We start from the raw sequence: 25682 nt of genomic DNA on the forward strand, positions 1-25682 counted from the left end.
CCACTGCATGTGATGTGTTCATGGCCACATGAAAGGTTCTTTGCTCCTTTTCAGCAAACGAGAGTTTGTTCCATTCGGCGGGGATCGCATGCTCCAGTCCTGCGGAGAATGTGCTGCTTTTTCCTTCTGGAATTGTCCGCCATCTTCCCGTCTTTGATCCGCAGTTAAGTGTGGACTAGCTTATGTATGTACAAGGAGGTGCAAGTGTCCGCCGGGCTGTATCCATGGCGACCGGCCATGTCCTCGCACATTTTTACACGTCGCTTTTCCGCTGCTAATATTCACAGCTCGTGTGCATTTCTTGATTGTGTGTGTGTGTGTGTGTGTGTGTGTGTGTGTGTGTGTGTGTGTGTGTGTGTGTGTGTGTGTGTGTGTGTGTGTGTGTGTGTGTGTGAGGTCACTGAATCCTACACTGGAGATACAATCTACAGAATGTGTGTGTGTGTGTGTGTATGTGCTCGTCTTTGTGCTTCTTTTGGTGTGTTTTATCCCACCCCCACCCCGCTCAGACGCTCCTTGGGGGTCTTTGCAGCTCGTGGGTTCTCCTGTTGCGACCCTTCTTGTTGTCCTGCATGCGTCGCCACTTGGTGGCGTGCTGGGTCCCCGCTCGGGCCGCCGCCTGCCCCTTCGGCCCGCTCTGCGTCTTGGCTTGGTTCTTGGGCGTCTGGACGCTCAGCGTGCCCAAGTTGGCTGGATTTTTCGCGTTCTCTGCTCCGGTGTGGAGCCAAGCTTTCCCTTGCGGCGGCCCGGCCTGCAGCTTCTGCGCGTTGGGAGCCAACGCTTTGGGCCGCAGCGGCGGGTCCGCCTGGCCGTTAGGCGCCTTCACCTTTTTGGGCTTTCGCTCCTTCTTCCAAACGCGTTCGCAGAACTCCTCCACGCTGTTGAGGTCCGGGTGATCCAGCAGGGACAGGAAATCGCGGTACCACACGCGTTGCTTGCCGGCGGGCGGCGCCCCGGGCCCGGCCGTCCCCGGTAGGATGTCGCCCAGCCTGTGGGCGGGGATGACCTGCAGGCTGAGGCGTAGCAGAGGCTGGATGAAGCCGTGCTCCACCGCCTGGCAGTGGTACACGCCCGTGTCCGACTGGGACAGACTGCGGATGAGCAGGCCCTGATCCGTGCGCACAACCCGCTCGTCCATCTTGATCTGAGGACGACGCCACAGGGACAGTGAGACAACAAAAGACTCCAAAAGCACAAAGGACTGCAAATAATGGCCAGCGGCGCACACCTCGTGTTTGCGTTCGCCAACGGGCGTCTGCAGCTGCCAGTAGATGAGCGCCCGCTGAGACTTGGGGCTGCACTCCAGGAACATGCTGCTGTTCTCCACGCCGTAGACCGTGCGGTCCTCCACGCCGATGCTGCCTATGCCGCCACCCAGGCCATCAACGTCATCTGAAGGGAACTCAACATCAGACCAAACTTCTGTGTGTGTGTGCATGTTTTTCTTTTTTTTTTATCACAAACCATGATGCTGAAGATCTGAGCACTGGGAAAGTGGGTCTCCATTCCTGATGTCCTGCCGTCGAGTGCGCCTGAGAACAAAAAGCCAAGTTAGTTGAATCCTGTACTGCTGTCTTTCAGCCTGTAGGGGGCAATGTTACTCAAAGCAAGATCTCAACTGTGTCACCGCCCCCCCCCCCCCCCCCCCTGTTGCTTAACTACTCGTGTGAAATGGGGGCTGTATGCAATCAATGTAAACCTTCAGTGGCCTCTGATGAGCCATTTCCATGAAAGTCGCCTTTCTTTTTTCTTTTAACGACAATAGCGAGAAATGTCATCGTCAAGCTTTTACCGTACTGTTCCTGTTCCTCTCGTAAAAATAAAAATGGAAAGGAGGGGTGAGCCAAAGGTGAGGGAAATAAAGCGAGAGCTGCTCAGAAATCGTGTGTGGACTGCATCTCCCCCATTGGGGTCATTATTGGACTTCAGAGCCAAAAAGGTCCATGTAGAGTAAGTAGAACATTTGAGGGGGGTTACCCCTAGAATTGCACACTTTGTGCCTTCCTTGGCCCCATCTGCTTCTCATTGTGAAATATTTGCAGAGCAGGAGAATGTCAGGATGCTCCTGTGCAATGTCCCAACACCTAATTACATGTACAGAGATGTTCTGGCCGTGTTTTGTGTTAGTAGCACTTTTTCCCCGCTGCGCTGATAACTCCCAGGTGTGGTGTCGAAAGTGAGGTGATCCGGTACCTCTTGGCGGTGGGGAAGTATCTGGAGCACTCAGTGCCGTCCCAGGCGCAGTACGGGTCCCGGGCCAGGCAGCACTCGGCGCACGCCTTGCCGTACACCTCACAGCGGTGCAAGGACATCTGGGACACGCCCAGCGACGAGCCCAAATACAACTGTTGCTGTGGAGGTAAAATGGTGGGTGAGAGTCAAGAATGGAGTATTAAAAAAGTTCTGAGCAGATTTCTGCTAATTATTTGAGCACAACGATCAGGAAAAACGGATTAGTAGGAATTGATCAAAGCCTGGGAACTGGCCTCAAATGGCTGCTTGTGATCACGTCTGTTGAATTTTGTGCCTCTTGCTATGATTGACATGTCTTCCCAATTTTGTGTCGATCAGTCAAACGAGTGAAAGAGGGGCAGATTTTTTCTTTTTCATGGAAATTTTCCTGCAGAATGGCTGCCTGAAACCTAGACGGCCACCTTCTAGTTTGGGCATGGGTCCTTGAGACGTTTTAATGCACCTTGTTATGATTGACATGTCAACCAAATTTCATGTTGATCTGTGAAACGAGTGACGGGGGCTGATTTTTTTTTTCCTTCTCACTTTCTATGGTACATTGTCATGGAATTTGACCCCAGAATGTTTACTTCAAACCAAGATGGACAACTTCCTGTTTATATTTGGGTATAGGTCCATTAGACTTTTTGTGAATATTAGATAATCAATTCAGAAGGATTTTTGCCTTTTATTTATGCAACAGGCAATTCAATCTGACTGTGTAATTTACCTGCTTGGTTGACAGCTCCATTGCGGTGATGGTGGTAGGCTCCTGAGATAAAACAAGACACATCATCATTCAACACACACCTGCTCCACAACAATTATTATTATTTATTGGGGGTGTCAAAATTGATTGAAAATTAGTTAATTTAAAGTTTCTATAACACCACCATTTTTTTAACGCACGATTAATGACCGCCCCTTACTCGGCAAGCCTGCACTGGGGGAATTCCTGCCTATCCACGTCAAAGTTTAGCAGTAAATTTAATAATAATGCATATATTTGTGGAGACTGTGGTCAAGTTGTATTTTACAATTAAAAAAATGTGCAGAATTTCACAAGATTAGATAACTCTTAATATGAAAAGAAAAATGCAGAGCTGTCACCAATGTCTTACAAATGCAATTATGCCATCTAGTGGCAGAAAAAAATGACCAATTCAATATCGCACTCGTTTTACAGTACAGTACATCTTTTTAATTTTAACTCAATTTGATGAATTATGAAATGACTATCAATGACTTAAACATGCATCCATGTTTCTATAAAAAAAAAAAGCCCCACTTTTATGTTAACAAGTATGAAAAACATGTAAAATTTGCAATTAATTGTTAAGTTAACTATTGAAGTCATGCGATTTATTACAATATATATTTTTTTAATTGCCTGACACCCCTTTTATTTATAAATCCTACCCTGAAAACGGTCATTTCCTCCAACACGACCTCTTCCAGGTCATGCCAACTCTCCCTGGGGATGGTCACCACCTTCAGCACGGTGCCCACATCTGCAAGGAAATCATCACTTGAATTTGAAGCAATTTGTTGACATAGGGCAGCTCCGAGGTTGCTCGTACCCGTGCCGATGAACATGACGTCGTACTGGCCGTCTTCGGCCTCCACGCGGTCCACCACCAGCTGCGAGAACTGGTAGTCCACGTCGGTGCGCACCATGATGGGGCGTCCGCCGATGGGGTGCACCGGGTTGTACATGGCCGGGTGGCCCCGGGCAAATGTGATCACGTCGTCCGGGAGGTCTTTGGTGGAGTCGAAGCCACCGAACGTTTTGCTCGGGCACTGAGGGCGAGACACAGGAAGACATTTTTCAATAGTTTTGGTGTTTTAGGAGTCAGGTCATGGATTTTGTAGAGTCTAATCACATATAGCACACATGATCACTTGCTTTTCTTGATTGTTGTGATTCAGCCTTTTCCTCAAATGGCTTTCTTCTCGCTTCTGATTGGCTAAAATGCTTTGTCTTTTCGTGTACAAAATCTGTTGCGTTCTGGACATGACACTCACAGTTCCAGGCCGGGGGTAGGGCACCCTGCCTTGGAAGGGCACCCACTGGTAGGTGGGTCCGTCCCTGTGGGCGTAGGGGCCCAGGAAGACCCGCCGGATGTCGGCCATGTTGTACATGCACACAGCCGAGCCTTTGAAGATGTTGCTGCAGGGGAGAAAGCGCCAGTGAGCACATAGGAGACAAAACAGTGACGGATCGGAACGTCTCTGATTGCTTCCAGGTTTTTTGCAACAGGAATTTGGGCCTGGAACTTTCCAGAGCATCCCTGGAAGTCGCGGCTGTGGCTTCCACTTGCCCCAGAAAGCCGTGAGATCGATCAATCTTATAAAAAACAAAGTGGAAGCGCTCCTTGCGAATTTACGATCCGTCCCAGGTTATCCAAGAGGCAGCGCTCGATGGAATGGGAATATTCCAAATGTGGCTTATTACCGTGAACGTCGTGCAACTGCGCCGCGTTCATCCATCAAATATGATGTCAGATGGCAGGAACGCAAACGTTCCAGCGTCGTTCTTTTGTTTCCACATTGCGTCCGAGTACGCCTCGAGTCAGCAAAGCGCGGAAGACGAATGAACGGGCGCCCGGAGGTGCTAATTCAACAGAAATTCAATTAACCAAAATGACGCTGCGACGCTTTTGCTTGAGAGGAACATCTGTTTGTGCAGAAATTTCCACACACACAATCGCACTCTGCACACACACGCGCACACTCAATCAAACATTGATCTGTCAATGGCGGCGCCCCATTAAGCAGCCATATTAAAAGAAGCTGCGCTCTATTCATCTCTGGAAACTGGCCGCTTAGAAAACCAATTAAGTCTCTTGTACTCCCCAATGCCCTTTAATTGAATTTACTGTGCGCTTGTGTGTGTTTGTGTGTGTGCGGCTTGACCGCTCATCTTGAATACAAGCCAAAAAACTGACAAAAGCCATCCACCGCCACCCCGTTGAGACGCATCGTATCATTAATGATGATTCAGCGTAAGTGTTTGGACTCCTGTTTGCAACATATGCAAATGAGTTATGATGATAAGTGCAACCAGCTGGGCTTTTCACATTTTTGGTTTCTTATCTGATGTGGGGTGGGGGGGTGGGGGGGGGGGGTAAACCGGGATATCCCGCTTATGATTGTATTAGTGGACGGTTTGAGGATGGCCATCTTAAAACGACAACAAAATAATGTGCAATGCTGAAGAACGGGAGAATCCTACAGGAAATATTTTTGTTAAAAAAACGTTCCTACTGGTTGACTAGCAACACATCAACAAAACAAATACATCTCAGTATGAAATATACAAGCTAAATTTTACAGGGTTTTCGACTGGGATCATGACCTGTAAATCATTGATGTGCGTATGGGGAGGTTGCGCCCCCTTGTGGAGATTGTAAGTGTAACGTCAAGGATTTTGCTAAGGGAAACTCCGCATTCCCGACAACACATAGAGAAGAAGATATAGAATGCATACCTGGACGTGGTGAAAACGGCGTAGATGAGCGGGTTCTTGGGGTCCTTGGAGCTCATTAAGAAAACGTCCTCTGAAAATGGCAAAACAAAGTTGTGAAAACGTTTTCTTGAAAAGCTTTTCCGAGCATTTTGCCGTGGGGAAGGAAACTCACGCAGCTCATCGAAGTGCGTGTCGATGCCGTTGACGCCCGGCACGGAACACATGAGCCGAGCCTTGAGGAAGGTGGTCCACTTGTTGACCAAGCTGCGGTGGCCTCCCATGTCGTTCTGCACACAAACATTTACATGCTCAATTCACTTTTTTCAAATGTGATCACCAAAATACACAAAAATGAAAACATTTCAAGAATTTTGTATTTTTGTTTGTACAGGAACTACAAAGTTCGTTTGTCCTTGAAGCAGTTGCCGTGTTGGCTCCGTTTTGTTACCTTACACAGTTGTCCTATCCGGGCAATGGTGGCCTTGCCCGTATGTTCTCCATCCATGGCGTTCTCTTTGAAGAACAGGAAGATCTTGTCGTCTTCGGGGTTGTCGCTCTCCGGGACCAAGTGCATGCCGACGAACCTCGGGTCTAAACGTGGAAAAAGTGAACAAAGCGGCCATTAAATGAGTCGAACAAAGCCAGCTCTGTTCCAGGCACGCAGTTCACCTCCATTTTACACCTCTGAAAGTGATCCCCCATTCCAAATCCTTGCTCAAGCCCCCATCCAGACCACATCCACTCAAAGACACATGGTTGTGATTGTGCCCTGTAGCTTCGATTTTAAGAGTGGTAGGAAATCAAAGTCCAGGGCCGGAGATTTCCGCTCGTAAGCGGGCCGGCGTGGCGCGCTGGAGTGAAACAAGCGGTGCCATGTTACGCTTCTCAGAGGATTCAGAGGAGCTGTGAAAAAAGACGGACGGGGAGGGCAAGCGCCGGACTCTTCAAGTAGGACGTGGATTTATAAGCCCCCGTTGGAGGCAGGTGCGAGACCTCTGCGATGAATCAACGCCTCGCAAGCCCCCGTAGCGAGTACGCGCCATTAAATCGACACTTTCATGAATTACAGGCCGAGGTCGCGCAGTTCGCTGCGTGGAATTGCAAACTGGAAGGCCGCGGCATGCACAGAGGGGAAATTGCACAATGAAAGATGACTTTTTCATATGAAAAGATTTGACCGTACAATAAAACACAATATGACTTTAACACGGGGTCCACGAAGGCATAAAGCGGACCTTTTTTTTATTTATATTTTCAGCACCTGGACCCTCTTGTGACATGTGAGCCTTCCGTTGATAAATAGCAAATTTAATATCCTCTTCTTTTGTAATCCCTACCATTACGAGGTGAAAGATAGATGGAGGATTAACGTCAGGGCAATATGTCATCAGCGGTGCGGAGGCTTCTGGAGTGTATGATCGTTGAAGGCAGTGAAGGAGAAGAAGTGCAATTTGACTCCACAACAGGAAAACAGCTGAGAGTGGATTAGCAGTGTGGGAAAGCAAAAGGATGGAAGTGGGGGGGGGGGGGTCTGCCATGGCTCGAGGAAAAGGTTCGTGATGCTGAGAGATAGCGGCCAATAATCCTCCTGATGCCGGCTTCTGTTTCCGCTTGACTTACCGTTGAGCCACCTGGAGTCGTGCTGCTCTGTCCTGACGGGATGGTGATCCCCCAGCGTTCGGAAAATGGCAAAGTCCCGTCCCATGAAGTCGGCCGACGTGCCCGAGTACAGCTCCCCGTCTGGCGGGGAAAAAGAGCGGTGGTTAGGGGCTTCCAGGTTTGCAATCGTCCCAGCCCAAAAACCCGACTCACCGATCAGGAGCGACGCCGAGAGCATTTTAGGGTCGTAGGGGCTTTTACCGCGACCGTTCTCGAAATGCGAGGCCAGCCGAAAGATGTTGTCCTGTGGAAGGAAAGAGTCAATAAGTCAATTGATGAAATATCAGGAAACGATGAATTGGTCATTGGCACGTACAATGCTGCTTGCACAATATCTGTCTGTGTATTGTAATTCATTACCTCAGCTTTCTTGCCCATTTCCAGGTAAGAGCAGATGGGATGGAAGGCTCCAGTGCCGCAGACAAACAAGTGGGTCTGGTTGTAGGGTTGCAGCACGCGGATGAAGTTGGAGCACTCTTTCTGCAAAAGGTGCAACAGGGAACATTCGCACGTGAAATTTTTAAGTCCTCTCTGAAAACAACATGGAGGCTAATTGAAACAAGTGTGACGTTAGAAAATGGAAGAGGCCTGGAACACTCTCAGGTGGGATTCCGCTCAAAAGTGTGGGGAGGGGGGGGATTTCCAAGAAAGAAAAAATAATAACCCTGAAATTTCCGCTCCCTTTTAAGCAAATCCCACCTGTGAGAGAAATCAGGCAAATCCGCTTCAGGTGGGGAATATTCCACATGTCGAAATCATGTATTTGGTTTGGCGCGAGAGCACACAGACACATTCCCAACAGCGGAAGGCTGTTTAGCGCCATGCTAATCAGCGGGACTGTCGTTCGAGAAAAATTATTAATGGAGACCATTTGGGCACATGTGTTCAAGACATTTAGGTTGCACTTATTTGCCCTCGTTTATGAAAATACAACATCTGTAATGTAAATATAGACAGACAGCCGCCTTAGCTTTGCATGAACGCTAGCAACAGTCTCCTGAACTGTAACACAATCCGACCACAGGACCGTTTGTTTAAAGTGCACAAGGAAGCCTTCAGGGTCTACGTGTGGAGACAGAACACTTTCAACCACAACCGTTTTATGTTAGCGTTGGACAGAATTAAAGCTTTGCATGTCAGGTCCCCCACCCCCCCCCCCCTTTTTTTTTTTAGCAGTAACGCTCACAGAGTGCTAGCCACGTTGCAGTAGTGTTCGCTTATCTTTGGACATGACACAAATTCTTGTAAACTGGAACTGTTAGATGGACAGGATGTTTGAACATTGTACAGAAACAGGTTCAAGCGTTCGCTGTTTTATCATTTTTGAGGGACACAACACAGTTAACCGGGTGCTAGCCACAAGCTGCTAATGGTCATTTGTCTTTTTTTTTTTTGTCATTTATCAGAATTCCTGTAAAGAAAGAGTGAATATTTGACAAGCTGCTTGGAAACACATTTTTTAGATGGACAGAATGAGTTAATTTTGAAAAGAAAAAGGCTAGATTTGCCTGATTGCTTGCGTGTGTGTTTTTTTATTAAAAAACTAAATGATACTAGCCCAACATTACTAACGTTTGTTCAGATTTGTGTGTGTATCATTTAGACAATTGTGTGCTTCCCACAGATTCCTAAAGGTCATTTGAACTTTGTAGGTCATCAGTTATGTAAAAAGAAAAACAAGCGTGAACATTAGAAAAGCTTTTGATGGACCGACAGAAAAATATGGCTCTGTTTAGCTAAGTGGGTGCTAGCCACAGGTCAAAGCACACATGTAGAAATGAAACAAAAAATAAAACTTTTTTTTTTACTAGCGGCTAGCCCACTAAAACGTTTGTCCAGTTCACCCAGATGATCGCTGCTGAGATCTTACTTGGTGAATTGTGGCTGACCTCATCCGTACTTATAGTATGGTACATACAGCCTACACCTTAATGATTTCCCCCTCTGTGTTTCCTAACTGCACACGACATCATTCCCACGCCGTCGTTTAAAAGTCAAACCTCCCCTAGGCCGCTCAGAATCGACCCCTCTAAAAATTTGACATGGCTGTCTTCAGGTTGGACTCATTAGCGACGTGGGAGGCAGTCCAGTCATCGGTCAACACCATAAACGAGTCAATCCATCTTTGAGGTGGATATAATGTACAGACAGACCTGCTGAGACAGTATTTACACTTGAGCTATTCATGAAAACAGATTTGGTCAAATGAAAATTTGCCAGAATAAAATGTTTTAAATTGAAAAAAATTCATAGAAAACGTCGCGGCATTCGTAGATTTTTTTTGCGGGAAACTATTCCCCTTTATTTGTGTTCAAAGTTTGATTAATGCGTTATCTTTACACCAGTTGAACTTTTTTTCCCCACTCAACTAGGCTAAGTTGTTGCTTCCAACAAAATGATGTGGACACAATTGAAAAGTAATACAATGATGGAAATTTCCATTATTTTGATTTAGAATTTCCAATCCTCAAGGAATGACTCAACGGTCTACTGTATATGAAAATGTCCCATTAAAGGGAATCATTTTGTATATATTGGGATGAGCAGACTCAATTTTCCGCTGCTGCTCTGCGCCAACCAAGCTGCTGTAAATTTGCGCTGGTGGAGGATTGTTTTTGGATACGTGTGAACATCGGGAGTATTGTCGATGGACGCCTGGCTGGTGCGTTCCGCTCCATCTGCTCCCGCTGGCCGCCTCTCAAGGGTAAACATTTCGTGGCAGCGGCGGCACGCAAACGCCTCATCGCTTTGCTAACAGACGACCCGCAGAGGTGCCGATGTTTTTTCTCCCGACGCGAGCCAACGCAACGGCGGATGACGCACGATCCAGACGTGAAATTAAGATCGCGTTGGCGCAAAGGGAGACGAGCTATCCAAAACGCACGACCCAAACAAAGCAAGCGCCTGTAAATGTGTTGGTCAAACTTGTGAGTGGAATCACACACTCCCACTTGAAACAAGCACATGCAAACAAAAGCAATAAATAACCTCTGTGGGTGTGCATGCGTGCAATGTCCTCTTGTCATTTAAATACTGACAAACAACATCTGTTTTGCCACGCTGGCTTGAACTATACCACATCACTTGTGACACTTGGATGAATTATACACACATGCATGATACACTAAGTAGGGAGATGTAATTATTTTCAGATAAAATATGTGCAAAAAATACTTTGGGCTTGGTAAGTACATGCTTTGACTTACTGTGGCCATACATGGAAACAGGGATTTGTTCGCCCATCCACATAATAAAAGTAAGAAATATTGTTAAACTAATAGCATAATTGTCTAAGTGGTTTTTATCTTGCTATCACAATAGCAGCAAAAAATAGCAATGTACTTGTTAAAAATGTTGTTTTTTTAAACCTCAGTCATCCTGGTCATGGTGTTCTGTAAAAGTAAAATCCTCGTTTGTTGAATTTCTTTAGTTTTTTCTTGTTTTCCGAAAAGAAAGAGAAAAATACGACTTGGGCAATTGTGTTACCAGGCTAACAACATAATATATGGAACAACTTCAAAATGAAAACAAAACAAAACTGGATTTTGGGGATATTTATATGAGGGGTGATTTTTTTTCACCAAATTACAATGACTTTTTCCTTGTTAAATAAAGACTTACTGCCCGCCCCCTCCCTTTTTATATATATATATATTTTTTTAAATAACTTATTATTTTTCATTGAAATAACTATACATACTTTATACAACGCATGGCTTTATTTATTTGTTAGTTTGGAATCTTTAATTAAATTTCTTTTTTCCAAAACGTGCACTCATTGGTAAAGTCATTATTTGTATTTTAATACGGTTTTGAACACAAAAACACTCATTGGGGCCCCTTTTATATGATGACTATTTTAAAATAAAATTTCAATTGTTATTTTAAATTTGTCAACATTTACATAATAATCCGTTTTCCAAAACATACACTCGCTGACCACATAACTATTAGGTATGTTCTTTTAATTAAAACAAAAAAAAATTCCCACAAAAATGTACAATTATGATTATTGTTTCCAGATTGACATGAAAAATACTAAATTTCCAAAACATGATAAAATGCAAGAAAAAGAATGCCCATTTAAAAACTATATATATATATATATATATATATTTATTTTTGCTGACTGTGAGCGACACAATAAGCGTCTGATTGCATTAGTAGTGAATGCTTGCTTTGATTATTATTTGTGACCAATAATTACAAAAAGCTCCGTCTTAACCCACCACATAAGTAACAATGATGAACTGTGAACATCTTTGTCCTTCCAATGTGCTTGTGTACCTAATGTTGTGTCCCGCAAGTGGACTTGAAAGTCCAAACCAAAGCGAGCGGATGAGAAGGCTACACACGGAGCAGACGTTTCATTGCGGTGGGCAAAAGAAGCCAAAAAAAACGACTTACCCCGAGATCCTTCCCCGCCCACTTGCACTCGTCCCGCTTGGAGGGGGTGGCGGGCCACGCGATCTGAGCAAATGACAAAGTGCACAAAGTCACTCGGCGCCCAAAGTGGAGCAAAAAAAATAGAGAAAGACAAGACAGGGAGGGACGGAAAAAAAGGACGGAAGGAGGGAGCGCTTGAATGTTTCATGAAACTGGAACGCCGTGAGTCACGTTTGTATAATTCAAGAAAAATGTTGGAGTTCAATCTGAGCTCGTTTGCTTTCTGTTAGACCTCCAAAATCTCTCCTCACACACGCAAGACGCGTACGTACAGTAAGTATGCTTGTTATTAAAGTTTCTATACCCAAGTGTAACATATGGGCGCACTTTGCTGCAGTCTGGCGTCTGACGTGAGAAGAAAGTGAGCGAGCGAGCGCCTTGGAAGAGACAATACACAAAGTATGAATAATGCATTCAAATTGTCCTCTTGGCAAATCCATATGTGTGCACATGAATTATAAACACACCGATTATAAACAGGCAGCGAGTGAGACGTTAGACGACTCTTTATGTACTTAGAGAAACGTAAAATTGTTTGCACGTGGCCTGGCATATTAGCGTAGCATAGCTATGTGTGTCGACAGGGTGGATGCTGAGAGACTTACTGTATATAAAAAGAAAAGCGTTATACAATTTCTTATTTGTATATTAAATATCAACAAATATCAAATATTTAAAAAAACAAAACAACAATTATTGTCAGCAAACACACACTCCAAGACACAAGTCTTCCCAAAACCACCATTGATGATTTTCATTAGCCCTGTCTGTGTTTCCCATAATGTGCTAGCATTAAGCTAGCAGACTTGAGGCACCTGCGTGTACAACAGTACGTCAGGTACCTGTTTGCGGTCTCTGTTGATGTTGACGAGGTCGAAGGAGAAAATGTGGTCCTCGGCGCCGACCAGCAGCCTGCCTCGCTCCTCGTCCAGCAGGAAGGTGTCGTAGCCGGAGCTGTTGGCCAGCCCCGCAAAGCTCACCAGGTTGCTGGACTCTAACATCTCTGCAAACACCAAGCATGTAGAAACGCGTTTAAGATTCAAACACGGAAAGTCAGCTTTTCTAGCTTTCAAGCGGCTAATGGGCGAATATTGACGTTTTCAATATTAGCCTTCAAATCACCAGTGGCGACGCACAGCAGCCAGGTACGGCGTGCCACATCCGGCGTAAGCGTCCCAGCACGACGGCCCAATCGCGGTTCAGTGTGTTCATGTGTGATTGCTTGAATAATTCATACACAATCGTTCTGTGTGTTTGTGTGTGTAAAGGCGGTATTATGCAAATGAAGACAAAGCAGAGCGTGACTGAATGCTCGGCGTGACACGACATTATTACGTAGCATTCGATTAACATTTAAAAGACGAGGCTGGCCGAGCGTGGAGAGGATTTGATGAACAAAAGAAACCTTCAGACAACACAGGAAAAGAATGGAGTGCATGCAAATGTTGGCAATAGGACATTATGATTCAGTGTTTTTAATCCACTTCATAACTAATCGTATACAGTCGATTCATGTCAGGCGTGGATGTTCATACCGTCTTAATACTACACTCATTTCAAGACAAAGATTCTGAATAATAATCAAGGATATTGTAATATTTATTGAATTATATTTGGATATGCTTCATAATAAATGTGCTACTAGGTTCACTAAGTTTGTCTCCTTCAGGTATCCGTAGCAAAAAGAAGGTAGCGAAAGATGTCAGCCTTCAGTAAGGTGAGGCACGACAATATATAATTCGCGCTTACTACACTTAGCATCATATAAAAAAATTTTTTTTTAAAAAGTATGTTGTGATAAAAAATTTTTTGCCATAGTATTGACAATACATTTGTTAAATCATTCTATTTCATTAAAATCCCTCATTGTGGCTGTCCATTGAAAAACATGGGGGGGGGGGGGGTACTACCATAATCTTACTTGGATAACATGTTTTTGGATTTACATATTTTTCACAGTACACTAACCATATAAAAAAATATGTTAAGTGTCTTTGTAAAGACAGAAGATTTATTATATTCATTTCAAAATAACCCTCTTTTTTTAGGATTGAAAAAAAGAGAAAAAAATAACCCCCCCCCCCTCCCCGAGGACATCAACCATTAAAAATAATAATAAAAAGATAATTCAATAATTAAATAAATAAATAAGACAAAAAAAAAACAACAGTTTTTTTTTAAAACTCTTTTGCAAGCTGCCTGGGTGGTAACCAAATGTGGTTCCTCATTGTGCTCTGCACCGTCAAATTTAAAAACTTTGAGCCGGGCGGAATAAATCAAATAGCGTGGTGGCTTGCGCCTGCTTTTGATTCTGCGGCGGAACGTCATCCATCATCGTCAGCGTCACGTATGGAAGAACGGCACACATGCGCACGCATTTCCAAACGCGCATGGCCACGTGATTGACGGCCCGTTGTAGTTCCCATCTGCACCCACTTGGACATCTGCGTCCACATTACACCAGACGACCACCAAGAGCACGCTAAAGGACGATGGAGGAGCCGGATCACCCCGGAAAGGTGCTTGGAGCTCATACGTGTGTGTGTGTGAGGGCTTGTACTCCACCGCAGATGGCTTCAGCGTGTGTGTGTGGGCTTGTGTGTGTTTGTGGCTTTTTCTCCCACAATGGACATTCCATGCGCACCGACACTCGGCTGAAGGACGCTGTGGTCATTGATGTACACACACACACACACGTACACACAGGAAATGAGTCGGCGGGAGGAAGTGTAAGGAAATGCCATTTCCAGTTAACGGAACCCGAGGAGGTCGTTTTAGGTTTCACGATGGGATAGATGCGGCAGGAAGTGGGAGTGGCACATGTTATCGCCATCTAATAGAAGAAAACAATTAAGTCCAAAATATTTTGTGATGAAAAAAAAAAGAGAATTGCAAGCATACATTTGTTTGGCAGATAGTGAACAATTCTTCAAGCTCTTTAGTTTACTGACGACACAATAAAAATAATTACCCTATGTAAAAAACAACAACTTTGTAAAATCCACTAGCTTAATGCTAAAACGCAATACAAAATACCATATACAGGCTAAAAATAGCATCAATGCTCCAGTATCAATATCCCTTTAGGCCACAAACATTTCAAAATGAACAGTACACATAGATCAACCCTCAAATGCATATATTCTTTATCTTCCGTAAAAAATGAGTAATATAACTGCAGATTACTGAGCAGTTGTGATCGTCGTCCACATGTATTTATACAACGGGAAAAAAATTCATAAATCCAAAGCATACCAGCAAAAGCGCCCTTCCATCCTGTTAGCTGCCGATGCTAATGCTAACGTCACTGTGGTGCACTATCAATTGCGATTGTGTTTGGAGAAAGTCAAAATAGTACAAAGCACTCTCAGTTGCATTCACTGCAAACAAAAACACACGACTGTGATCTAGCGTGTGTGTGTGTGTGTGTGTGCGTGCGCTGGGGGAAATGAGGCGACCTCCAACTTAAACACGGACACGCTCGCTTGGACGCCGCACACTCCACTCAACGTTCGCGCACCAGAAGACGACGACTCTTACGTGCTCTTGTGCATGTTTACAAAACTACAAACACACACACTTGGTCCCAGTCAAATCCAATCGCCATTTTTGCTTACGCAGTGCAAACTCAGTCGCTTTGAAGTCATACACTCACCTATGAACTGTATACAAATAAATGTGTGTGTGTGTGTGTCACACTTTTTACCATCTGACGTACTTACTGGTGTGTGTGCAAAAAACAAAAACAGTAGTAAAACACGCACATGGTTAACATTGAGTGTGAACCACAATGTTGTTGTTCCATTGTTTTATTCTCAAATCACACACACGCGCACTTGACTGAAGAGCAAACAATGAATTGGATGACGGGCGTCGACACCCACACGCTGCGCCGTAATCAAAGACAAACCTTGGGCGGGATTTCACATTTATTGATTTTTATGACGTCATAGGAGTTCAGTTGCGTCAGTGTGTGTGATCGTGTGGATTCAACAGACGGGTACATTTAAAGCATCAACTGTATATATATATATATATATATATATATATATATATATATATATATTTTTTTTTTTTTTTTTTTTAATGACAGCACTAAGTCTTCTAAGCATTGAATGAACAAGCTGCCAACATTTTGTTGCACCAATCTTTTTCCATTCTTCAAGAATGGCCTCTTTTAGAGACTGGATACTGGATGGAGAGTGATGCTCAACTTTTCTCTTTAGAATTCCCCATAGGTGTTCAATTGGGTTCAGATCAGGAGACATGTAAATGTAGTCTTGTCAATATTTAGAAAATTGTTTTTGATTGGATATATTGTTTAAAGTGTTATTTTTTGTAGGGGGTGTACTCATTTATGCTGAGCACTATATATATATACACATACTGTATATACACATATATTTATGCATACATATATACACACGCTCGCTCATTCCATTACGGTTGCTATATTTGCACTTTGTTTACTTTTCAATTGTGGAAAAAAAGGTGGCTTAAATATTGTGGTGCAATAAAAGTGCTATTATTCCAAAACATCAATCACAAATCTAATGTTCAGAAATGATTACCAATATTGTCTAAAATATTGTCACCGCAAATTTCTTTGATATATCGTTATATACTTTTTAGGCCGTATCACCCACCCCTAATAAATAATAAATAAATAAATAAATAATTGTATTTATCAAGGAAGTAAAAACACAAGAATTGAGTAAATTTTTTCTATGAATTTTAGCTTTTTTGTTTGTGTTTTGTTTTCTCCTGTAATAATTTACTTGAAATTACCATTTTATTTTTGTAATATTCAACCACTTTTATAAAAAAAAATTTTTTTTGCTATACTACAGCTTTGACTGTTATAACCATTTTTTAGACTTGAAATTACAATTTATTATTTGTAGCGTATTATTAAGCTTTTACACTCTTCTTGTACAACTTTATATACATATTTACATAACAGCATTATTCATGTAAGAACTTTTTTTCCTCGTAATTTTCAATTCTTGAAATAGAAACTTTATTGTAATCAGTTTTAATTTTCTCAACCTTATTATCAGATAAGATTTTTCACAAATTTTCCACATATTTTAGAATATTTTTGAAATAATGCACAATAATTTGTAATGCTTTTTTTTATTTTAATTAATACATAATATTTTAAGAATCTTATGACAGTAATTTCTGGACTATCAGGCGCACCTGACTTTAAGCCGCGCTGGCAAAATTTGGGGAATACTCAAGTTTGTTACACATATAAGCCGCACCCGACTGTAAGCCGCAGGAGTTTTAATGTTACCGCAAATTGCCTCGCTCTTGTTCTGTCTCTACTACTGTATTTGGGCTCACTTGGTTTGTTTTGCTCTGTCTGACGCTCTTGCGCTTCCTTTATAGTGCGCCCCCTCCCTTACGATCTGATGGATAAGTCGCACCGTTGTATTAGCCGCAGGGTCGAATGAAAATGAAAAAAGTAGCGGCTTGTAGTCCAGAAATTACTGTATATGCTTGTAGAATTTTTTTGGGGGGGGAATGTTTATTTTATGTTCGTATTTTATGTTTATTCAATGTTTTTCATGTCAGTGTGATCCACTTGGTCACAGCATCACGCCACACAGACATATTGTTAGCCTTAAAACTGCCCAAGTCATTTTTAACTTGTCCGTCATAAGAATGTCAAATCCAAATGTGGATCACCAGGTCATGCAAACTACTGGACTCTTCTTGTGTGTGGAATTTCTGAAAACAAAAAAACAAATCAGACTAAGGATACTGCATCAGATCCCATAAAGGTCCTCACACCGAACATTTGTGACATTTTGAGTTGTACGACTCGATCACGTGAAAGGAGTGTCTTGATGAGGATGGAAAAAAGGGAGTTGCCGTCCTTCAAGTGCGATTTGGTCTTTATACAAGCAAAGATGTGTCGTTTTTGTACGTTTTGTTTGGCGTGTTCCAACCTCCACCTCAAAACCCTTTCCTTTTCTTCTTGGTGTGTGTTCGCAGAAACTTGGGCCTCAAAACGCAGGTGCGGGGAGGCGGCAAAAGGGAAAGAAAAGAAAAGAGGCATGGAAAATGAGCACGGCCCTCCACAATGTGTTCAAATATTATCTTAAGCTCAAGGATATCCACACAAAGTTCTCCTCCCTCGCTGGCTTTTCTTCACAGTAGCAGGTATGGGACTGTTGCCGTGGCGACGCAGGGAACAACACAACCAGGTGCCAGGTACAAAGATGACAGTTTGCACACAACTCTCGTCTCTCTGCTGCCACATTTGAAATGGTTCTCATATTTTTGGAGTGTTGGACTTTCCAAGAGCAGCTCAAGCGTGTGTCGAATGTCAGCATGCCGAAATGCCGAGCTCTCTCATCAGCCCTCGAGGGGTTGGACGAGTGAAGAGCGGAACAAAAGAAGGAGCGTTAAGTCAAACGTTCGCCCCTCAGCGTCACATTTGCACACACACAGTTAGAAACAAGTGCACTTACAATGCATTGGCTACGACACACTGTCTGATTGGCAAAATAATAATAATAATATTAATATAGAGTAGATGGATTTTCTTTCACGCCCGCTGCCAAGGAAATTACTGTATGTTTTATTTTTATTTTTTATGATCATAATCATTTTTTGATGCAAGATAAATACAAAATCTGTTTCCGGTCATGATAAAACAATTTTTTAAATCATCTTTTTTCCGATTTTTTATTTTATTAATTTTTTTTTAACTGCGTTTATTTTATTTTGTGTAGATTTTACTTTACTTTGATTCACGTATTTTTTTCCCTTTTTAAAAACATGTTTTTCACTATTATATTTTAAATGTGATTATTTTCCTTTGCATTTTTATTTATTACTGTACTTTATTTTTATTTTACTTATATACTTATTTTCTATGCTTTCACTCTATTACTTATATCTTTATTTGTAGTTACTTTTTTTTTTTATCATTCAACATATTTTCACTTTTAAAATAACTATTTGACTTGAATTTTTTTATTTTCACTGAATATTTGTTTATTATTCCCGTCAATGTACTATCACAGAATTCCATAAAAAAAAAAAAAAAATAATAATAATAATAATATATATATATATATATCATTTAATGATATTAAGGCATAAGTAAAAGTAATTCTGTAGGTTTTCTTGAGTTTTTGTTTCAAAAAGTTGAGTGGTGTTCCTAATATTTGGTTCACTGCCATACTCATGAATGGGATGGCCACAACATAAGGAACACCACGCTCAGTATAGCGAATAATGTTTTACTGTATCGCACTACAAGTTATCATTGGTGTGAGGCACATACGGGCAAAGGAGGCAAAGCGAGAGACAACTCAACACGAGAGGAGTTGAAAAATGCAGGCAAGCACGCACCCAGACACACACACGTTGTAAATAGTGGTTGAATATGGAAGCATTTGATTAGTGCGTCTCCTCCTGTCACTGCGCGGCGGGACCACAGCGAGCGCGCCGACCACAGACAGGCTGGAGGCCCGAAGGCACCCACCGCAGCGACCCTGCACGCGCACGCCGCTAAATAATCATGCGACATGCACGCTCTCTGCTTCTCATTTAACACACACAAACACACACGCAGATGGGGTTTGTATGCAAATGCCGGCGTGGCATGGAGCTGCTCTGCAGATGAATCAAACGCGGAGGCTGCGGTTACAAGCGCGGTCACGTGTGTCTGCTTCGTGTCGCCACTGACATTTTATTCCAGACTAATGAGGCGAGGCTGCAGAAAAAGCGAGAGGGCAAAGTGTGGATAGTGAACACAATGACGGTCGGCGCCCCAGTGAGACAAAACACGCACTAATTCATTCAAAAGGGAAACACAAGAAAACCTAGAAAGTTCAAAAGTAGCCATCGACACCAGTTTCGGCAAATGACACATAATTCAGTGGACATGCGAACTAGCATAACGGGACGCATGAAAGAGTCTCAAGGATTCATGGCCAAAATTGCACAGGAAGTCAGCAGTTTGGGTTTGAAACAGCAATTTTGCAGGGCTTGTACCTTGCTAGGGACTTCAATTGGAAGTCAACCTTAAATATTTCTTGACATTAATATGTTATATGACCTCACTAGTTTAAACATGACATTCTGATTAATATTACATTTGTGAAATGTAAAGTTATGAAGCAAAATCCATCCGTTTTTATCCATCTTACGGGGCGGCCAATTTGCCACTTGCTATCGACTGAAGATGACATCACAGTTGCTTAGGCACCGACCAATCACAGCTCACCTGTTTTCTGAAGCTGCGCTGTGATTGGTTGTTACCTGAGCCCTAAGCAACATTGACGTCATCTTCAGTCAGCAGCAAGTGACAAAATGGCCGCTTCCTGAGATAGATAAATACGGCTGGATTTAGCTGCTTAACTCATATTCCACTAACACAATATTAACCAGAATACCATAATTAGACTAGTGGGGCTGCATAAAACATAAAATTGTCAAAAATAATTTTTTTAAATAAAGGAAATAAATAAATCAGCCTGTGCCACCAGTTTCACTGAGCAACATTGCATTTGGTGGATCCATCCATCATGACAGGATGCCTCAAAAGGTCTCAAGGACCCATGCCAAAATTCACCAAGAAGTCAGCCATTTTGGTTTGAAACACCCATTTTGGGAGCACCTTTCAGAGCTCATCATTCTTCTAGGAAGTTTGTACAAATGAGGTAACCAATTAAAAACAGGTATGGACACTAAATTGCGAACGCTATCTTTGCCTTCGCCATGGAACTTAATCGAGCATGGAATCAAAGCTTGACAAAGAAGTCAAGTATTTGCCACGAAAAAGCAGTTGAACATTTTCCTCCCATCACGCATGTGTCCGCGTGTTGTCCATCAGTCCGTCGTCCACTAATTTGTAATCCGATTCTGCTGGGATCGAGCGGCGCGCCCTCCTCTCCTCTGCGACTGACGAGCCTTAGCAGGTGGCAGCACCCGTTCATACCCGCGGTTCAGCAAATCTGCGCCTCGGCTGTAATCCGAGCCCGTCGCGGCAGATGCAAAGACAGCGGCGAGGTGGATGGTTTCCCCGTTGCCTTCTCCGAGCGACCGGTCGGGCGGTGTCGTCCGTTCCGCGCGAGATTGTCGCGGCAACCGGCTGGCCCGGATCTTGGTTGTTGATGCAAATCAGCACCATTCAAGCAGTCCAGACAAACTGGATTGTTTGTGAGGCACTACAACAGTACAAGCGGACTATATGCAACACAATGCTACTTTGATATATTGTATGCAGAACTTTACTACAATATTTGAAGAGCGTAACAGTTGACATATTGCAATTAATAGAATGATTGAACATTAAATGAGTAATTCTATCTTCTAAAGTATGTAGTAGGACTTAAATGTATCGATGGTAATAAATAGAAAAAACTACTTTTAGTAGCAAATTATATTTTTGTATTATATTATATTATTATATTTTGTAAAGTATTTTATGATATTTTACTCAACTCAACTTAACTACTTTTGTGGATTCAAGCTTCTTTTTTTCATGAATGAGTGCAAGTCATTGTTACATGAAAAGTAATTATTTTATTAATTCTGTGAATACCAACCCACGAACCAGTAGCAGGGTTGAATGCAGTTCATTTTGAGTAGAAAACAGACATACACCATTTTCAGGTGATCTAAAACCTGATTTTGTCCTAAATTCTCATGGGAACATTGATTTTCATACTCCCCAAAAAATCGTTTGGCACCGTTAATGAATTAAGACATGCAAGCCATTCCCTGTGGACCCAAATAAACCACTTTGCACACTTCCAAATGATGCGCTTCCACTGGGCTTCACATTGCTTCTCTTAGTCATCGCGAGTAGATTCTTGTAGAATGTGTGGCACATGCTCGCCAAACACACACACACACACGAGTGAATCAGAGTGGGACTGTGATATATTTGGGTTCAACACATGCGCATGTTTTAAAAAAATACAACAAAGTCGCGGCAAAACATGGGTTTGGTGTCGTGGAATGCGTAAAAATCAGGGTCGCTCAAGATGACAGTCAAGCATATCAAGGAGACAGAATCCAAAACATGCTTGAAGATTGTACTTAAAGTCGGCGGGATTGCGGTTTGTGCGGAGGAGGAGGTCCGCCGAGCGGAATGACACGGAGGACGGCGTCTCCAAAGCTGGCAAGTATGGAGAACACCTTGTAATTATCCACATCCGGCACGGTAGGGTGGACGGACGAGACTGACAGAAGATGCTCGCTGATTAGCAGACAGCCCAAAAAGTACGCGAGACTCTTTTGGGGCCGACAAGGACAAAATCACAGAGACCGGCTTATTATGGAGTCCAGACTGCAGTGAATGTGGTTCCACACCAAGAGTCTATTTGAAGAGCTGCAAGTCTGATCCAGATTCCCAGCCTTCTTCACTTCACAGTGGACTCCATAATTACCCAAGCTGACAGAAATTATCAGGTTCCAAAAGCGTTTTAGTCTTGGGATCACTAGGGGGTCACTTCTGCTTTTCAATTATACATAAACACTGCTTGACCAATAGGGGGCAGTGTTCCTCCTGGTGGCTGTTCGGTTTGTAAGAGGCTTGTGCAGGCATTGTGTTGAGGAATGCACGAGTGCGTCGAACCGTGGGGGCAAAGTATTGTGCTTGTACAAGCATCCGTGTGCAACCAAAAGTCACCAACAGAAAGTAATGATCCACTTTTCCAAAGAGGAAGAAAACGAGAAGATTTCAAGCCTAAATTTTGTTGTAGATAGAGCAATGCTGTCTGCAGCAAAGCGGATGGGGCGACTGAGCGACTCAATATTGTTTTCACTGGGTTGACATGCTTCACATTTTTCTTAACAAGAATTAGTATTTTCAGTTGGCTTGCGTACCGAACGAGAAAGGGTTAAGCTCGGAGCCGCCTTTCCATTCCACCCTCCATTCTCACCTAACCGTCACTAATTACAGCAGGAAGCCCATGATTATCTTTACTATCCCTAAGACCAACTTCGCTTGAAGTTGGCTTTCTCCAGTAGAGGTAAAAGACTTTATTCCATGAAGAGAGAAAATCATTAACTCCTGCGATCTTCCTCTCTGAAAAGCGGGGCCATTATTTTTTTTTTGCCCAGCGTCCCAACTGGCCCCCTCTGGGAAATCATTCACTCTGCACTTGCTGCGCCAGCTGTCCCGCGAGGGCTCATTTTATCTGCCGGCCAACTGCCCGCTCGTCGCCGCGTCCTTTCCACATGAGCTAAATCAGAGACGTCGTCCGACTCTCTGAAAGGGTGTTGTCGGCCGTTCTCTGCTTCGTGTGCTGGCTTGTTTATTTGACAGTCCCAAAATCACAGGCCCCGCTTATTTCATCCGAGGCATCACTCTGCACCCGTGTGGTCGTTCGTCTCGCTCGGGAGGATTCCGCCTTGTCGTTTATTTGACTTAATTACTATGCAGGAAGAAGGGATGAGTGACACCTCACTCCGCGGCCAGCCTCGCTTCCGTCTGTGACCGTCTTGCTGCCAATTCGTGCCAGCAACCCTTCCTCCAGTCCTGTGACAGGCATCAAGAGCGCCTTGAGACACCTGTGGGGCTCCAGACAATGCGAGCGCCGATGCACACAATCAACGACAGATTTGTTGGCAGATGCACACGCACACAACCAGGTGTCTAATTATAAGACCAGACAATATTTTTTCACAAAAAGTCACCAGGGAGAGTGTCAAGTCCCATCGCACAAACAAAGAGGTTGTGCTCTCTAATTCATCACTCATGCACTTAATACAGATACTGGATGACAGTGTATTTCTCTTGAGTAACAGTCAGGGAACCATTCTAGCATTCTTCACACAGATGGCTGAGGGATGGATGACATTTTTCCCCCATCACGCCTGCAGGCCAGCCTCCACTATGGCACCCAGGGGAGGTCTGACTCGGATCAGGTGAGTCCTGGCAGATTTATTTGCGTCCTCCGAGATGCACGCTTGAAGCCCTTCATTCTTCAGCTTTCCAGGCTTTGGTTGCCCAGGTAACGCTTCATGTGCATCTCGACAGTGTGCCACTGTCAGGGTCCTTCTCTTCCAATCAAGCCGCACAAATTTCACCTTGGGCGACCGCCCACTTTGTACCACCCGCGATTATTTTGATTCAATAAAAGTCCTCGTATCGTCTCTGCCTACTGAGAATTGGGGCCCAAGCACAGGGTGAGAGTGGACACAAACTGCGATAATGGGAAATATATCACACCAAAATTACAACCTGCGCTTCGTCGGAAGGATGAAACATGTCATATAGCAGGCCGCTAAACATAAGTTACAGCAAACAAGTCGGCCAAAGATAGAACATCAATTAGAGTGGCAAACATCACATTCAGCCCCTTCACAAGATTTCTAAATATATTTCTCAACTGGAGCAAAATTATCCCAGGGACCAAAACTTTGGTCTGCAAAGTCAAGCACACAAGGGAACCTTGCACCACAAAGTCCTGTTGTCACTTGCAAATTGACGGCGATTGATCATAAATTTTCCCGGGCAACGTTTTTACGAGAGAGACGAAAATAAAGAGACCACACTCTCTGGAGCATGTTTTAGGGCGAGAACCACAACAGCCTCCCTCCTAACCTCCCAAAAGTATGCCGAAAATGTTATTATTCCAAGCGAAGAGGAAAAGTTTGCTATTAGAAAAAGTGGGATTCAGCGGTGGGGAGGAGGCACGAGGGTCGGAAGAAACAGCCCTCAGCAGTCGCCCCTCAAAATAACGCAGCAAGAGGCACTGACATGTTTGCCATCTACGTCCAAAAATGTACACATGCACCACTCAACATTCAAAATAAAACTTTGGTAAACATATTTAGTCAAACTCTACTTCCATTTTGGGCACAGCTTTGATTCAAAGAATGGCTCTGTGTTAAAACTGAAACAACCTTACTTAACGGTGGATTTTGGGACAGAAGCCATTAAAACTGAGGCTCTACTGGTTGTCCAGGGCACTTAACAGGGCGGCACAGTGGGGACAGGGTCCAATATATACATTTAACTTCAGGCAAGAGCTCTACCTCGGCATATGGAACCAATCTGGATATATGTAACGTGAATAGCAAATTCAAAGCATAACAGAGAGGGAAAGTAACAGAGAAGTTAATGGGAGATGCTTTTGGAGGTAACCAGCGACTTAAATAGACACACAAAATTAGAGGAGAAAAAAAATCCTTGAGCAAAAAATAGATGAAAAGAAAAGAATGAAAGAGTGCCCGTGGGCAAAAAAAGAGACTAGACAAGTCTTGCTCTGCCAAGGTCCCACATTAGCCAGGAGATTGGAGGGTGAAACGAATGGGCTTACCCTTGTATGACAGCTTTAGCCTGGGCACATTGTGCTTGGGCTCGAGTCCACTTCCCGGCTGCATAGCCGCGCACAGCAGCACCACAAAGCCAAACAGGTAATCCATGGTGCTGGAGTGCTGCCGGCTGGCCTCCAGACCAGGGGGGCACTCACAGCCCTACCAGCACCCCAAGATGAGTGATTCCAGGAGGCAGAGCGACGAGCCCGTAGAATCCCTCTGGGCACGTACGCAAAGTGAATGATCCAGGGAAGGGCAAGAATCCAAGGTGTGCTCCCTTTAGCTAAGGTAGCTAAAGAGTGTTGGACAGTTTGAGGTGGTGTGCAGCTCACATGGCTCTCCGTATGGATGTCCAGAAGGTAGTCCCTGTGGTCATCAATCTACGTCCCAAGTAATGTCTTCGCAATAAGATGCCGGAGACTTGGGAATGAGTTGAACTGCCAAAATGTGCCAAATGAAGGCTGTCTTATATTCCGGATATTTTTTCTTTCAGTCTTCTCTCCTTTTTCCTATGAGCAGACACTGGCGGCAATCTTCTAATCCTGGCGTGGAACTACAGCAGACTGCTGGAGAGAGAGAG

General features: G+C 43.7%; 1 protein-coding gene across 2 annotated transcripts; it reads right to left on the reverse strand.

Moving 5' to 3' along the window:
• Positions 1-306: 306 nt before the first annotated feature.
• On the reverse strand, positions 307-25682 carry sema3aa (sema domain, immunoglobulin domain (Ig), short basic domain, secreted, (semaphorin) 3Aa). 2 transcript variants are annotated; one of them, XM_086058750.1, is made up of 17 exons: positions 25105-25681; positions 12649-12809; positions 11768-11830; positions 7721-7840; positions 7514-7604; positions 7322-7441; positions 6150-6292; positions 5874-5988; positions 5723-5792; positions 4258-4402; positions 3813-4032; positions 3652-3743; positions 2963-3004; positions 2194-2351; positions 1465-1532; positions 1229-1392; positions 307-1144 (listed from the first exon to the last, which is right to left on the reverse strand). In XM_086058750.1, the coding sequence occupies exons 1-17, from the start codon at positions 25208-25210 to the stop codon at positions 506-508; spliced, it is 2517 nt and encodes an 838-aa protein (XP_085914876.1). In that variant the 5' UTR covers positions 25211-25681; the 3' UTR covers positions 307-505. The 2 variants fall into 2 exon arrangements, with proteins under 2 accessions (XP_085914876.1, XP_085914875.1); XM_086058749.1 differs by having other exon boundaries at positions 5723-5988; positions 25105-25682.

Source organism: Leptonotus elevatus, chromosome 17 (assembly GCF_054856555.1).
Source record: "Leptonotus elevatus isolate MCC_2025b chromosome 17, RoL_Lele_1.0, whole genome shotgun sequence".
Taxonomy (NCBI): Eukaryota; Metazoa; Chordata; class Actinopteri; order Syngnathiformes; family Syngnathidae; genus Leptonotus; species Leptonotus elevatus.

Bases quoted from the DNA above. Each gene is read 5' to 3' on its own strand.
- sema3aa (XM_086058749.1), bottom strand. From the start codon at position 25,210: ATGGATTACCTGTTTGGCTTTGTGGTGCTGCTGTGCGCGGCTATGCAG. The intron at 6,293-7,321 runs GTAAGTCAAGCG...TTCCACGTTTAG, and splicing joins CGACTCCAGGTGGCTCAACG to ACCCGAGGTTCGTCGGCATG. The intron at 1,393-1,464 runs GTTTGTGATAAA...AGTTCCCTTCAG, and splicing joins CTCAGATCTTCAGCATCATG to ATGACGTTGATGGCCTGGGT.